Source organism: Ciona intestinalis, unplaced genomic scaffold, assembly GCF_000224145.3.
Source record: "Ciona intestinalis unplaced genomic scaffold, KH HT000034.2, whole genome shotgun sequence".
In the NCBI taxonomy this organism is placed as follows: Eukaryota; Metazoa; Chordata; class Ascidiacea; order Phlebobranchia; family Cionidae; genus Ciona; species Ciona intestinalis.
In genome coordinates, this window is record NW_004190356.2 from 419,366 (window position 1) to 434,276 (window position 14,911).

The 14,911-nt window shown below is 33.8% G+C and overlaps 3 protein-coding genes across 3 annotated transcripts; 1 reads left to right on the plus strand and 2 right to left on the minus strand.

Annotated features, from left to right (window-relative positions):
• Positions 1 to 29: 29 nt before the first annotated feature.
• On the minus strand, positions 30 to 4,332 carry LOC100177439 (serine/threonine/tyrosine-interacting protein-like). Its single transcript, XM_026837931.1, has 7 exons — positions 4,183 to 4,332; positions 2,733 to 2,819; positions 2,327 to 2,424; positions 1,906 to 2,043; positions 1,423 to 1,473; positions 1,065 to 1,137; positions 30 to 155 (listed from the first exon to the last, which is right to left on the minus strand). Exons 1-7 carry the CDS (start codon positions 4,264 to 4,266, stop codon positions 30 to 32), a joined length of 657 nt encoding a protein of 218 aa, XP_026693732.1. The 5' UTR covers positions 4,267 to 4,332.
• A 491-nt stretch (positions 4,333 to 4,823) lies between these two features.
• LOC100182124 (density-regulated protein-like) lies at positions 4,824 to 7,125 on the plus strand. Its single transcript, XM_002126198.5, has 5 exons — positions 4,824 to 4,998; positions 5,077 to 5,205; positions 5,576 to 5,728; positions 5,915 to 6,054; positions 6,944 to 7,125. Exons 1-5 carry the CDS (start codon positions 4,887 to 4,889, stop codon positions 6,986 to 6,988), a joined length of 579 nt encoding a protein of 192 aa, XP_002126234.1. The 5' UTR covers positions 4,824 to 4,886; the 3' UTR covers positions 6,989 to 7,125.
• Positions 7,044 to 14,213, minus strand: LOC100184485 (alpha-aminoadipic semialdehyde dehydrogenase). Its single transcript, XM_002126028.4, has 11 exons — positions 13,912 to 14,213; positions 13,309 to 13,362; positions 12,303 to 12,461; positions 11,894 to 12,005; positions 11,285 to 11,462; positions 10,725 to 10,942; positions 9,930 to 10,109; positions 9,368 to 9,474; positions 8,686 to 8,903; positions 7,874 to 8,023; positions 7,044 to 7,400 (listed from the first exon to the last, which is right to left on the minus strand). The coding sequence occupies exons 1-11, from the start codon at positions 14,098 to 14,100 to the stop codon at positions 7,346 to 7,348; spliced, it is 1,620 nt and encodes a 539-aa protein (XP_002126064.1). The 5' UTR covers positions 14,101 to 14,213; the 3' UTR covers positions 7,044 to 7,345.
• Positions 14,214 to 14,911: the final 698 nt, after the last annotated feature.

Consider the following 14,911-nt stretch of genomic DNA (forward strand, 5'->3'; position numbering starts at 1 on the left):
TGTGGGCATGGGTGAAAGTAAATCATAATTCAAGTCATTATTGTTGTTGCATCCATCCCATCTTCAGTTAGTTTCCTCTTTACTCCACAATCCTCACTTTCAGAAGAAGGACGATCCTGAAAATCTCTTTCTGCTAAATATATTGGCTCGTATTCCTGTGGAAAAACAAAATTCTTATAAAATAATTAAATTTTGGCATAATACTATGAAATATTAATATATATATATAACCATACAACCAATATTTAGCTCGTTAAAGTTTAAATATAAAGCAGAAATAACCAAACAAAGCAGTAAATTTTTTTTTTTATATTATATAAGTTTATATTATCAATATAACTATCAAAAAGAATTTTTATAATATATATTTTACGTTTACAATTAGAACCTATTTAGGGATTTACAACTTTCCAGTAATTAATATTATTTTATTTGTATGTATGTGAAAATACTTTAAATTAATGGTTTTAAAATTAGCTAAAATCGTGCCTTAGTGCATTTCAATTTTTTATGTTTGTACATTTATAAAGTCTGAATGAATACATTAATACAGCAGGTGTAAAATATAACAATTCTATCTTATTATTTTCTTATTTATTATATATATGTATAGGGATGCACATTACAGAATTTCGAATCCGTGAGATTCGAATCCTTTTGTATTCGAATCTAATTACGGGATTCGGTATTCTGTTTAATGACGTAATTACACGTCATCTCATATACTATATTAACAATTTTTGAAACTTATTTAAAAAAAAAATATTTTTGTGTTTGTGGGACTTTCAAGAGTAAACGTTTCATGACGCAAAAACTACCCAATAGTACAATTTTTGATCATTTTACAGCTCATGTTCCAACAAGGCTGCTATGAAAGAGTCTATAAACTGACTTATGTGGCTAAAATTATTTTTTCCTATAAATATAAAAAGATTCGAAATTCTAGATTCGGAATTCTAGATTCGAAATAAAGTATTCTAGGATATCCTAGAATACCTAATTATTCTGTAATGTGCATCCCTATATATGTATCTAATTTTAATATACTTATTTCCTCTTCTAACCTTTAATTGATGTCGGAAACCAACATTAGGGTTGATACAGAACCTTCGATCTCGAACACAGATGAACGCATCACTGTACATACGCCATATATATATATATTAGTATTTGTAACTTGGTTCAATAATTTGAATAAATGTAATTTATTTTCTTTATGTGGGGGCCTATAACACAGCTAAGAATATTAGTTTTAAATACCTTGTGCCTGTTTACCAGTTATCTAATGTTAAACTTTGTGGATGAAATAAAATGTATACGGAATATATTATTATTATGTTTAATTAAACTGTCCGATCATACCTGTGAACCTAAAGCAACAACAAACTACTTTAGTTTTTAATAAAAGTAAACATTACTTACTGAGAAGTCAACTCAAACTTCTGCATCACATATGCGATAACTAAAGTGGCACTAGAGGAGAAAATAAATTAATAATTGGTTTATCTTCCTGTATTTAGAACCTACTAGTATTACATATAGAATGATGAGGGAAGACAGGACACCTTTAGCACATAAAATCCAAATATCCTAATCAAGTTTTAAACAATTAACAACGGTCTGTTGTCTATGGAAGTCGTGAGAATACGATTTAATTTTTTTGAATGTTTTAAAAATGTTAACTACCAAATGAAATGGGAAAATAGAATGAAAGTTGCCCCATCTTCATATATATAATATATATAATAAATAAAGAGTTTTAGCAATACTTTAGAGGCCGAAGATATATCAGTTCACCACTTTTATTGGCCGATATTTACAAACAATATTTAAGTTTTACCGGGTAAACAGAAAAACAGCAATAATATGCTATACCTTAAACACTAAAAAAGCTAATTTGTTTACCTTCTTGAGATGCCAGCATTTCCATGCACCAAAGCTACACCTCCATTATCAATTGCATCATTCAGAAATGAATTGACGACCCCGAAATGCGACATTATGTTCTCATAGGGTTTGTCTTCAACCTCAACTGTAAGATACCTGAAATAAAGTTGGTTATTTTACACAATGAATTTGTACCTGTCATCTTTACCTCGCAAAACACAATAGGCCGATCAGTTAAAAAAAGGTCGCAAGGTAATTTAGCTGCGCAGCAATTAGAAATTTTTTTTCTTATTTTAAACCTTTTTTTCGCAAACTGAACCTTTTTTTAACTCTACAGATAGTCATTATTAAGTGGTCTGAACCCTTCAAGGCTGCACAATTGGTTTTATTCAATAAGTTAATTGTTATTTGACAAAAAGTAAAATATGATAAAACCAACTTGAAATTTTGAGGAAAATTCGGTCGAACAAATCTTTTTTCTTTGTTCTCACGTACGCACACGATGTGACTTATCTTGTGTTGTAATAAGTTTTCAAACTAAAAAAGGGGGTTATTTTGTAAACTAGTTTAAAATTTGATTAAACTTTTAGAATCATGATTAAAATATATAATTAGCAGTGATTCTTATACAAACAGAAAATATTATATGTTTAGGTAAATTACATAATGTAATTTAGAACACCACAAAAACTTGTGGATCTTGGGCATGACACTTCATCATTGAAAATTATGCAGCTATAGAATTTAAATCCCTTATACTTACCAAACATAAACACGAAAACCTACATACAACATAATATTATACATTACACCATTTAGCAAAAATACAGTTAAGTTTTTCATACATTTGCTTTGGTTGCTGCTTGTAACGGACCGAGATATAATCCTGGTACAATTAGTTGCATATCTCGCCTCTGTTTGTAAGTCCATTCCTAAAACAAGAATTAACACATAAATAAACAAAAAAATACATTTTTCAGACTTGATGACATACATGATACATAATAAACATAGAACAAAGACATTATAACATTGAGAACTCTGATAAAAATTGGGGTGGCGAGATACAAGTTACGTTTTATGTTATGACATATTACGATGGGCGTCTGTCTTGAAACTTAAATATTTGTTTCAGTTGTATTAGGCAAAAAATGTGAACATTAATTAACAAAATTGGTGTGGCAGAAGTAGCACTGCTTTATATTCAGCTGTTTTCGCCAGGCAAGCAGAATGTTTGTTACTAAATAGTAGGGATAGGGATTCAAATGTGGTTTCATTGCATCATAATAGTGAATGTGTGATCTGGCAAGAAATTTCCACATAATAGCAATTTAAACGCCGAATATTTGTAATATAATAGCTATTGCTTCTTGGTTATTTAGACAGTGGGTGCTAGAAACAGATATTGGATATTCGCCTTATTATGTATAAAACTGCTGGACAGCTTAAACGTTGGAAGGGTATGGCGCATACCCTGTAAATATTATAAGGAATGCATGGCATACCCAGAAACGGAGCCCATGTCCCTTGGTCTATTCCTGTAGGTGTAATCAGTATGATTTTGGGGTTAAGGGTTAAAATATATTATGTCAAAACAGTATAATGTAAAACAAACACCTCTCTAGAGAATAGAAAACAGATTTTTGATCACCACTTATCAAAAATTTTGTATCTACTGAAGGGCTACTTTAACCACGGGCAACCCCCACATTTTAATTAAAGGGACCCCTACGTTCGGCGCTGTGGCAAAGTGGCTGCCTGTAACCCAGAAGTACAAGGTTCAAGCCTCTTCGCTGCCACCATTGTGGGCGTCTGTGTTCTTGGGCAAGACACTTAACAGCAATTGCTCCAACCCAGTAGTCACTACTGGGTTATCCAATTTATTAGCAATAAATTAAATGAAATTTCAAAAAATAATCACCCACAAAGTAACATACATGGTAACACTTGTAAGGTGGCACAAGGTGTATGAACACCCGTGTCATAACGGCTGTTGTTATCTGGGCATGCCAGAATAAAGTAAGTTACATTCATACTTTAGTGCAATTTAAAATATACTGTATATACAGTAGGGTGGGGAAAGATGGGACACTTTTGGCACATAATATTCAGATATCCTGGTCGTGTTTTAAAAAGTAACAACAGTCAATGTAGGTCGTGAGGATACGGTTTTACAGTTTATTGAATATTTTTTGTTTACTACTAAATGCAACGAGAAAATAGAATGAAAAGATGTCCCATCTTACCCCACTCTACTATACATAAAAATATTTGGAATAAAACACACTCAATCACCGTTTTTTCACCCGACAATATTGCTTTCGCTTGATTTGATGCGTTGGGGTCGTCAGAAGATGATGATAATTCGGAAATCAACATTTTCTGACTTCTGACGTTACGAGGTTAGTGTTTCTAAATTATGTTTTTTTATGTTTCTACTCTTGTCTCCCATCTAGCGGAGAAAGTAAAGTAATCATAGATATCATATCGATATAACATGTGGAATCAATATGTATAGATGTAGTTTAATAAACAAGTCGTAATATTAAACTATAGTATAGCTATAATAATATATATATAGCTCAGTAGAATCAACCTATGCAGAATCATTGAAGTTAGAAACACCACGCGCACGTATTCCAATAGTCGGACTCTGGTCAACGGTGGTCACTGTTTGTCAAAAATCGAGCTAGAGTGATAACTTTTGCAATGAGTTTAAACGAAGATTTTATTGCGTTTTCCTGTTATGTTCCAGGAAGTTGTAAAATAGCTTATATTTATCATACACATTAGTTCAATTTGCCTTTTGTATAAATAAAAAATGTGTTGGTCTAGTTGGGGTTTATATTGTTTAAACTTGTGCATTCTTATTGTATTGTAACTCGAACATAACAATGTCAGACTTGGTCAGATGGTGATTGGTCGGACTATTCTTTTATTATTTATTATAATAACAGTTGTTATACTTGGAAGGGTCAGGTGAATTTAAAATATTTAAAATGTCAGAAGAAACCGAGTCGCAACTTGACAATGTACAAGATAATGAAGATGACCTCATTACCACTGAAGAAAAATCGGTTTCCTACCCCTTGAAAGTTATCTATTGCCCAGGTAGTTGCATCTTGCATGTAACACTATTTATTCATTTGTAATTAACATGAATTATAATTGTTGAAAAATTTTCTTTAGAATGTTCGCTGCCACTTGAATACTGTGAGTTTATGCCTGAAGCTGTTCTTGCCAAATGTCGGGAATGGAGAGAGAAGAATTTGGATGTTTTGGAGCAAGAAGGAGTTGAAATGTCTTCACTGACCTTGGGTACTTATGAATTACTATCATTGACTTCAGATGTACAGTATCTGCACAATAATTTAAATATTAAAATGTAAAACATTGTGCACCATACAAGGAATGTCGTTCAACTTACCTAAGCCTTTTTCTCTGCTGTTATCGCCTGACTTTTTTGTCCTTTTATTCAATAGACCTAGATGACGCAGTTCCTGCAAATAGGACATTTTGTCATTGGTGTTAGTACACTAATAAAAATCATGCAAAGGAGTTAAACCAATTTTCTCAGGGTGTTGCAATCCCTGCTTTTTTTCACTGGGTTAAAGATATAGTGGTACAATTACTTTGTTTTGTTCTTAACATTCTAGCTGATTAGTTGTAATATTCAATATGTCTTTAGATGAACCCAGTGGTGATAAAAAGCGACAAAAACGGGGTGGGCGTGGTAACTTGAAAGCAAAACAAAAGAAAGAGCCAGAAGTTGTGAGAATTGCAAAGATTCCAAGAGGAAAGAGAAAATTCATGACCAGAGTGCAAGGATTGGCCACGTTTGGTAAGAATTAGTTTTGGCTGCCCCAATAGACTGATATTGTCCAATAAACTGGGTTAAGTAACATCAACAACAGTTTCACCTCTTTTTCACAAAGTGGTTGCCATTAGATTCCTATCTGAAGGAGTCTTATTATATTTGGCTATGCCTACTTAAATAAAACCTTTGCTTAAATCGTTTGTATTGCAGATGTTAACCTAAAAAAGGCATCAAAACTTTTTGCGCAAAAGTTTTCTTGTGGTTCGTCTGTTTCAGCAGCCGATGAAATTTTGATCCAAGGTGATGTCACTGATGACCTCATCATTTTAATCGTCGATACTTGGAATGAGGTAAATAGAAATAACAATATAATTATAAACTAACTGATGTCTTGAGTATATAGTTATCCAGGCGCGTCGATTTCCTAAATATCTGGGATATACGGAGACACCTGCGCGTTGACTGTAACCCAGTGTGATGTCTTATATGTCATTGTAAACGTGTGGCGCATACGTATTTTTTTCGGCGGGAATTCGCAACCAAAACTTTATACTGCCTTTCTGTACAGGTGGTAATAAACAACTAAATATGCTCTAAAAGTGTTACTGCTTTATATTTACAATGTTTTTTTTTTTAATTTTTTTTAATTTTTTTTTTAATTTTTTTTTTTAATTTTTTTTTTTTTTAATTTTTTTTTTGTTTAATTTTTTTTTTAAATTTTATTTTTTAGCCAAGCAGCATGCTTATTACGAAATAGTAGGGATTTACACGTGGATTCATTGCATCATAATAGCGATTGTTTGAACTTGGTAATTGATTACGACACAATACCAAATCACATGTTGATAACTTAGGTCATAATAGTAATTGTCTCCTTAGTTATTTAGCGTGCAGTTGCTTAAAAAAGGATGGATACTTTATTACGCATGTGATCAAGTAAAATATTAATACGTTTGCAACTTCTTACGCGCGTAAATGCAAAATATTGCGCTTTTGCTTTAGTGATTAGAATGAGACCGCTAGACCGCTTAAGCGATAGAAAATGGGTATGCCGCATACCCTATAAATATTCTTGAGGTATTTGCCAAATAGCCAGGATCGGCGCCCATGTAGTTATTCAAGTACATCTCCAATTTATTGTTGTGTAATGATTGTTTTACATCTATGTTGGTTGCCATTTTGCTTACTGACTTTCATACTTTTTCTGCACATCTGGCTTAATTGGTTTTTACTTTCTAGATTGATGAAGATCATATTGAAGACTTGGGCGAAGTGAAAAGATGACAACTTGTTCTGATTTGCTGTTTTTTTTTATTTGCGTAAAGAAATATAAAGCACCATTGTTTGAAGTTGCAATGCTAGACATGCTTGCTGTGTAAGCCAAATAAAAGAAGGCTATTTATTCTGATCTAAGAAAAAAACACCTGGGTCAACACATTTTCTGACAGCCTCGCTAAAACTTAATTTTGCATAATAGGCAATATCTACAATACGATTTAATTTAAAAACATGATACTTTAGCAATAGTTATATTGGCAACTTGTGTACTGTGTGTTGTTTACAACCTGGGCATGATAGTTTAAACTGATTTATAAAAAAAAACAAGGCACAGAAAAAATATTTCATGTTTTTAACATTTGATCAGTCAAACTTGATTCCTTGAGACAAGGGGAGATCTTTGCTGTAGTTGATTGTGCTGGAGATAAAAAGTAAGTCAAATTTAAATATTTGTTAGATTTGTGATATGTTTATTGTTTATCTTTCATCAGCAAATCGGTTGACATTTTAGTAGACAAATGTTTTGTTCTGAAGGTTTACTATGCTTTATTAAATTCTCAATACTTCCCAAACATAATGCTATCTGGTGTTGATTGTTGTCAGTCCTGTATGCTTCTCTAAGTTTCACAATATAAATTTAATGTCAGGCATATTGTAGTCATGAAACAGCTCTTCTAGCAATTTATTATGCTGGTACCGTCTTAAGGTATGTAGCTTAAAGCAAATAAAAACTTCTTAGCTTCAAAAAGATGACCTGCATATGACAACTGTGCCAAGAACTCTAACTATTAAGTTCACATAAATGAACAAGTTAATATGAGGATACAGTAAATATGTTATACAATGGGTGTCAATTATTCCCACTAAATTACACTATAAAAACAACATTACCATGTCGATCGTCGCATATATTGTTTCCATGCATCAGAACCAGACTCTCTACCGCCACCAGTGTGCTTTTCACCACCAAACGCACCGCCTATTTCCGCTCCACTGGTTGGAATGTTTACATTGACAATTCCACAGTCAGAACCTTTTGGTCTAAAATTATATTTCCAATAAGTCACTTATTCAAGCCATACCTATCAACATTATTCATAAGGTAACTAAGGACAGTTCCTTTTTAAAAATATAGAGAAAGTAAGCAACAAAATCTACCTGTTACCTACGGTAACATGGAAATTTATTTGTCGTGCACAGTAGCACAGTTGGTGAGCACGCCTGCCTCTAACCTAGAGGTAATGAGTTCAAGATATAAAATATAAAATTAATTAATAACTGAAAAATATGAAAATATATAAATAACTGAATAAAATAACCACCCACAAAGTAACACACTTGGTAACTTGTAAGCTGGCACGGGGTGTATTACCACCCATGTTTTAACGACTGTCGTTTTCCGGCAAAGGGGAGAATAAAGGAAGTTACATTCATTCAATTTAAAGTAGAGAAAACAGTAAGGTAAAGGTTAGGGATTATGGATTGGAAGCACCTTTTTTAACATAGAGGGGTGGAAGTTAATTCAGACAACAAAGAAAACAAATTTATGCTAATCTTGAATATTGGAAAAAGGTTTTAAAACTATTTATCGGCGAAGATCCAGCAAAAGGAGAAAGAATTCACAGACTATATATAATGCTTTAAAACTAAGGAATGGTTGGATCTGAATTGACAAGTAAGTACATGTGAAGACCAAGACTCACCCAATCCATTTAAAAATATTTGACAAGCTTTGAGTGAACACGCTGCTTGTGAGACCTTGATCGACTTCATTGTTCCACTGGATAGCGCTATCGAGATCACCTTCCAACTTCAAGACGTATAAAACGGGAACAAACGACTCTTCAAGCACTAGGGGGCAGTCATGGGTGAGCCCTGTGACAATTGTCGGCTCAACAAAGTTCCCAGGGCCGTCCATCACCTGTTAAAACCTTGATATTAACTAATTTATCTTTCTAAAATGTTCTATTATGTATAGGTGATGCTCCACGACAGGCACGCATGGGAACTTGGCAATTAGTTTAAAGTTGGTCTATTATCTAACAATCTAACAAATGGTAGTGGTTGTAGTTTTATATAGTGTTACTTTTCCTAATTTCCTAGTTTGAACATGAAAGCACTACATAAACTCTAAGCAATGTAGAACAATTAATTTTGACAAAGCCTCACAGTTTAACAATTTAGTTACCCTTAAAGAAATAACTTAGGAATTCTGCCATGTTCACATAATATTAAGCAAGAAGCAACCAATCACAATTTTTACTTTTCTAAAAAGGAACACATAATACAAAGTGTCAAAACTATACCTAACGGCTATCACAACATATGAATAGAACACATGACATTTTAATTTTTAAATTCAAATAAAAATAAGTATAAACTTACATTCCCACCATACTCTATTGTTCCACCAAATTTCTTTGCTTTTTCTACCGTTGCTTGAAAAAGATCCACACCTGCCTGATTATGCATTGGACCATACAACACTCCATCTGTTAGTAATAATGCAATGTTAAAAACTTTGAGACAAGTTATGGCCACAAACGGTAAGAAAGGAGGAAAATTTAAGCTGAACAGATTCCTGTTAAAATAGCAAGTTTCCAACTCCTTAAAAAATGGAGCAACGTAGTATTTTAACAATGTGCCATAGTTTTTATGTAATTTTTAATTTACAGACAATTGTTCTCAATTAAAACAGAAAAGTGTGTTTGTTTACTAATGGAAGGATCAAATAATACTGAAAACAATTTTTTCGCATAAAACTTACACCAAACATAACAGACTATATATGTTCAGTTGTTGCTGCTAAAGCAGTACATTCGTTTAAAGTGTTAAATACCTATATACCTTAATAAAACGTCGACACAAAAATCAATAAAGAAACGCTTTATCCGCCTTTTAAGTTGTAATGCACTTTTATGAGACTCATGTCATACAAGTTACTTACCATGCAGAGGGTTACCAATCCTTACTTGGCCATACGCTTTCTTCAGTTTATTAAGCACGGAATCATAAACTGATTCGTGCAGAATCAATCTACGAGCACTTGTGCATCTCTGACCTTGTGTACCAACGCTTGCAAACAATGAACCAACTGTTACCATGTCCAGATCAGCATCCTCTAATACTGTTGGGTTTAAACATATTATATTCAGTTTATTTTATACATGTGAACTTGCAGAATCTGTACAACTTAGTACCGTGCTGATATTCCAAAGTTTTTTGTTAGCAATACAGACCTAATTTCCTAAAATTTTAAACAAAAAATACAAGCCAGACTTTTCCTTAAAATGAAGGATACAAGGTTTCAAGCTAGCTGCTACTACCATTATGGGTATATTCTTGGATGTAGGAATAGACAATTCTCCAACCCAGTGGCCACTATTGGTTGCCAGGTTGAAGTGAATATAACTTGTTTTACTCTTGTGTCACAGGGCAATGGCAGTTGTTTCATACTGGTGTTCTATTTTCATACACCGTGCTTGCTTACGCGTTACCATGTATGTAAATTTGTGAGCGATTCTATTTTAAAGATTTTTTTAATATGGCTGGCAATTTAAATAACCAAATGGGTTGGAGGATTGCCTTTAAGTATCTTGCGCAAAGACACATAGATACGCGACTGTTATGCTGTTGCTAATTCCCTTTGTTGCCTTAATAATCTTCTTTAACATATTTCAACAAATAAATAAAATTTAAGTTATGTTATAATAGTGATTACTATTATAATGAGCCACATCACCTATGATGGCATTATTTCCTCCAAGTTCTAGAATCTTCCGTCCGAATCTCTCCTGGACCGCTACTCCCACTTTCCTCCCAACAGCCGTGCTTCCTGTGAATGAAAGAAGATCGATGCGGGGATCGTGGGACATCTTCTCCCCAACATCCGATCCAGAGCAGATGAGAGAGCACACAGCAGGAGGAAGATCGTTTTCAACTAAAACTTGTTCCATAATCCTAAACAATTTTTTTTTATCCAAACACACAACTTCTACAGCATACAAAGTTTAAATTTTTTAAAACACTTAATCATTATGTGACAAAAATAAAAGAGAAGAACTACTATTATTAAGTCCATTTTCCTTCACAATAGTAGTCATTGAGTTTAAAAAGTGGTGTTAAGAAGTATTGTATTTATTGGAAGCAGTAATTTATGTTGAGTATAGATGTACCTGTATACTAAAAAACAGAAATATTACCAATACCATGCAATACAATAGATGTAACACAAAACATCTGCTTATAAACACAACTGTAACACACAAGTACACACGCTTATAAACACAACTGCTCAAGTACCTTTGAGTTGCGATTGTTGAAAGGTTAACGGTGGGAGCAGGTTTCCATATAACAGAGTTGCCACATGTTAATGCAATAGCTGTGTTCCAACCATACACTGCTACTGGGAAATTGAAAGCAGTGATAATACCAACCACACCAACTGGATTCCAATTTTCTATTAACGCATGACCTGGACCTGAGATGAATGTCTCTTATTTATTCTTGAGCAGCAGGGCAACAAAAGACTTATATATATCATGAATAAAGAAAACCAAAGACATTTGAAACACAAAGGTGGCACCATTAGGTCTTGAACCAGGTACCTTCTGGCTAAAAAAGATGATTGCAATACCTACTGTGCCAGACAAACATCAACGACTACATTAATGTTTGGAGCTATAAAAAACAATTATATACTTATTATAACTACCATTGTTCTAGCTCTCAAACTCAAACGCTTTGGTAATTTTTAAAACGTAGGTGGTACATTTTACAGTTTACAAATAAAAAAGCTATTTTGGTTACTAGCTGTTAAGATTATTTGGAATAATGACCGGATTAAAATTGAAATAAGGTACGGTCACATAGCTACCCTTCCCATAAGTTATATGAATAGTAAGAACTTACGTTCTGATGGGAACACTTGTCCAGGCAACATACGAGACAGCCCAACAGCATAATCACAAATATCAATAAATTCCTGGACTTCACCTGCTCCTTCAACAGCTATCTTTCCAACCTGTGACATTTCATTAAGATTTTAGATATATATATATATATTTATATATATTTATGTACATATTTATACGCAGCTGCAGGTGTGCTACCTTAGTATAATGAGAAAACCTTCCAAAACAATTAACTGGTTATTGTTTCTGCTTTTTAATACGATCGAAAAAAGGGAGAGTCTCCTTTGAGGCCCCCCACTGATTTAACCATTAACAGTCAAGAAACACTACCTGTACCTGTATCACATCACTACCAAGACATAAACCGATATTTCCAAAATGCAAAGTAAACACATAAAACAACAAACCTCTAATGCTTCCAAGTTTCCCAACAAAATCTTTTTCTCTCTCAAAGCATGACCGATCTGTCGCACAATTTCTCCTCTGTGAGGAGCAGGTACATCCGCCCACACCTTCCATGCTTCACGACAATTCCTAATCACACTTGAGTAATCATCTACATTTCCCTGGTGGAAAATTTTAACCAAGTTTAATCATCTAGTGTCACAAATTGTGTTTTGTTTTGTTGCTATTGGCCCTAAGCCATTACGTCACAGTAAGTGTAACGTAACATCGTTCTTTATTACGTGTGTCGCAATGCCAGAAATGTGGCAGTTGGTTTGGGGAAAAAAGGATTAGTAATGTATGCTTTCCGTGTTAAAAGTATAATTATAATAAAAGCTAGTGGAAGCACTGCAGGGCGTTCTGTATAGGTACGAATTGAGAGACGCGAAATTCAAGTACGCGACATCTAGAACTAGGAGTTAATAATTGTCCCAAATTGTATTTTTATTATTTTGTTGTTGGTCATTACCTTACGTCACAACAGGTATGACACAACATTGTCTACTGTGTCGTTTGTGATTGTGTCGCAATGCCAGAAAATGTGGCAGTTAAATTTGAGGGTTAATTTTTTTGGCTTTTCTAATTTTCTATCAAACTTGTTTATACAACAAGGGCCTGTTGAGGCACAGCAGGGCAATCTTTTATATAGGCGGCACTAATTAAGAGACCCGTAGCTCAAGTACGAGACAATAATATATAACAATAACATTAACGTTTTCTGTCACTCTAAGCCAAGTATGAGATTATTTACCAAAAAAATGGAAAATAAAATAACAGCCTTTATACTATGGCAAAGAGTACATTTTTTCATTTTAAAAAAGTTTTAAAGTAATGCATTGACAAGCTAAGGTAAAATAAGAAATAAGAATTAGTAAACATACTATTGACAAATACTTAACAGGGTTGCTCTGTTATAATTATCCAGGTAAACATTACTAGTTTTAGTTAGTTGTGTGAACATTTACTTACAGTAGAAACTCTTGCGATTGGAAGGTTATTTGTCGGACAGAGAGAAGTCACAACCTGTGAAACATTAATTGCAAGTATTTATATTTCATTTTGGACCATATTTACCTGAAATGTTTATTGGTATAAACCGGAATGTGATTATTTCATTATAAGTAATCCAAAAACAATATATATCACTAGTGCGGCCCCTTTAATTAGTGCATGTCCGCTATTTCCGCTATGTCCACTATGTAGTAAATATTGTGGACATAGCGGACATAGTGACCCTTTTCGGTTCCTTTAGTTAGTGCATGTCGCTATGTTTACTATGTCCGCCATGTCCACCATGTCCGCGATGTGCTCTAGGTAGTGAATAATGTGGATATAGTGGACATAGCGGACGCCGGACATAGTGGATATTTAGTGGACATGCACTAATTAAAGGGACCCGACCTTCTCTAGTGTTGTGATTTAATAATTCCACAGTAATATAACATATATAATTTTTATTCATCTTTTAAAAAACGATAGCGAAGTCGAAGATCATGATATTAAAAAAGAAAGATTAACAGAAAACTTTATGTGTAATCAAAGAAAAAGCACAAATTCATTTTTGTTACTTACAGGTCCTTTTCCTTTTCTCCACGTGCCATCGAAAACGCCTTCATTGTCGGATTTTAAACCCAACTCTTTCAACCATTCAAACTCAGGTTGGTCGACCAGTAAATCGGAAGCTTTGACGGAAGTTGTGGAAAATGTACGTCTTGCTACTCGCAAGGACTGATTTAAAGTTGAACCCGCGACCCGAAGCATGATAATACGTTGCAAATCTCAGCAGCAATAACCAATTGTAGAGATTACCTCCTTGGTTCGAAAAACAAAGGGGAATCCCCAGGATCTGTGGCACTCGCATTGATGTAAAAGCGTCCCATGAATTTAAATTGTAATATGCAAGCATTTACCCTTTAAAAATGATGCAAGAAATAAAATTCTAAGTTTTTATGTTTAAATTCTTGGTCTCATTGCCGTCGCGTGATATTCGGTGTCGCGGAAATCTGGTTTTAATAGCGGTAAAAGTGCATGTGAATGAAGAATGTAACTTACTTTATCCTCGTGTGGCCGGAAAACGACAGTCGGTATCACACGGGTATAACACCTCGGGCCAGCTTACGAGTTACCATGTATGTTACTTTGTGGGTGATTATGTAAATTTCATTTACGAGAGAGTAGGCTACTTTAAAGAGTGAGTTCTGTATGGAGAGAAACCATCGTATAGTAATGTGGGGGGAGATGGGACACCTTTAGCACACAATATCCAATTATCCTGATCGAGTTTAAACAACAACGGTCAACGGAAGTCGTGGCGATAAGGTTTTGTAATTCTTAGAATGTTCTTCGCTTACTACCAAACGGGACAAGAAAATAGAATAAAAGGTGTTCTATCTTCCCCCACCCTACTGTATGTTTTGATTTTGGAAATACAAAATGTAACTGTACGAAATATTTCATCCTATTTTTTTTAAATACGATTCTAGATCGGTGATTTAAATGCGCAAACAGCTATTAAAAATGCTGCATTTGTTCAACATCGATATGGTAATATTTAACAACAGTAATCGTCTTT

Coding starts and splice junctions, on each gene's coding strand:
- LOC100177439 (XM_026837931.1), bottom strand. CDS start 4,266: ATGTTGATTTCCGAATTATCATCATCTTCTGACGACCCCAACGCATCA. Junction 2,820..4,182: donor TATTGTCGGGTGAAAAAACG/GTGATTGAGTGT, acceptor TTCTTGTTTTAG/GAATGGACTTACAAACAGAG. Junction 2,425..2,732: donor AAGCAGCAACCAAAGCAAAT/GTATGAAAAACT, acceptor CCCCTTTTTTAG/TTTGAAAACTTATTACAACA.
- LOC100182124 (XM_002126198.5), top strand. CDS start 4,887: ATGTCAGAAGAAACCGAGTCGCAACTTGACAATGTACAAGATAATGAA. Junction 5,206..5,575: donor AATGTCTTCACTGACCTTGG/GTACTTATGAAT, acceptor ATATGTCTTTAG/ATGAACCCAGTGGTGATAAA. Junction 5,729..5,914: donor GCAAGGATTGGCCACGTTTG/GTAAGAATTAGT, acceptor TTTGTATTGCAG/ATGTTAACCTAAAAAAGGCA.
- LOC100184485 (XM_002126028.4), bottom strand. CDS start 14,100: ATGCTTCGGGTCGCGGGTTCAACTTTAAATCAGTCCTTGCGAGTAGCA. Junction 12,006..12,302: donor GAAACTTGGAAGCATTAGAG/GTTTGTTGTTTT, acceptor GAAATGTCACAG/GTTGGAAAGATAGCTGTTGA. Junction 9,475..9,929: donor GATTGGTAACCCTCTGCATG/GTAAGTAACTTG, acceptor TATTACTAACAG/ATGGAGTGTTGTATGGTCCA.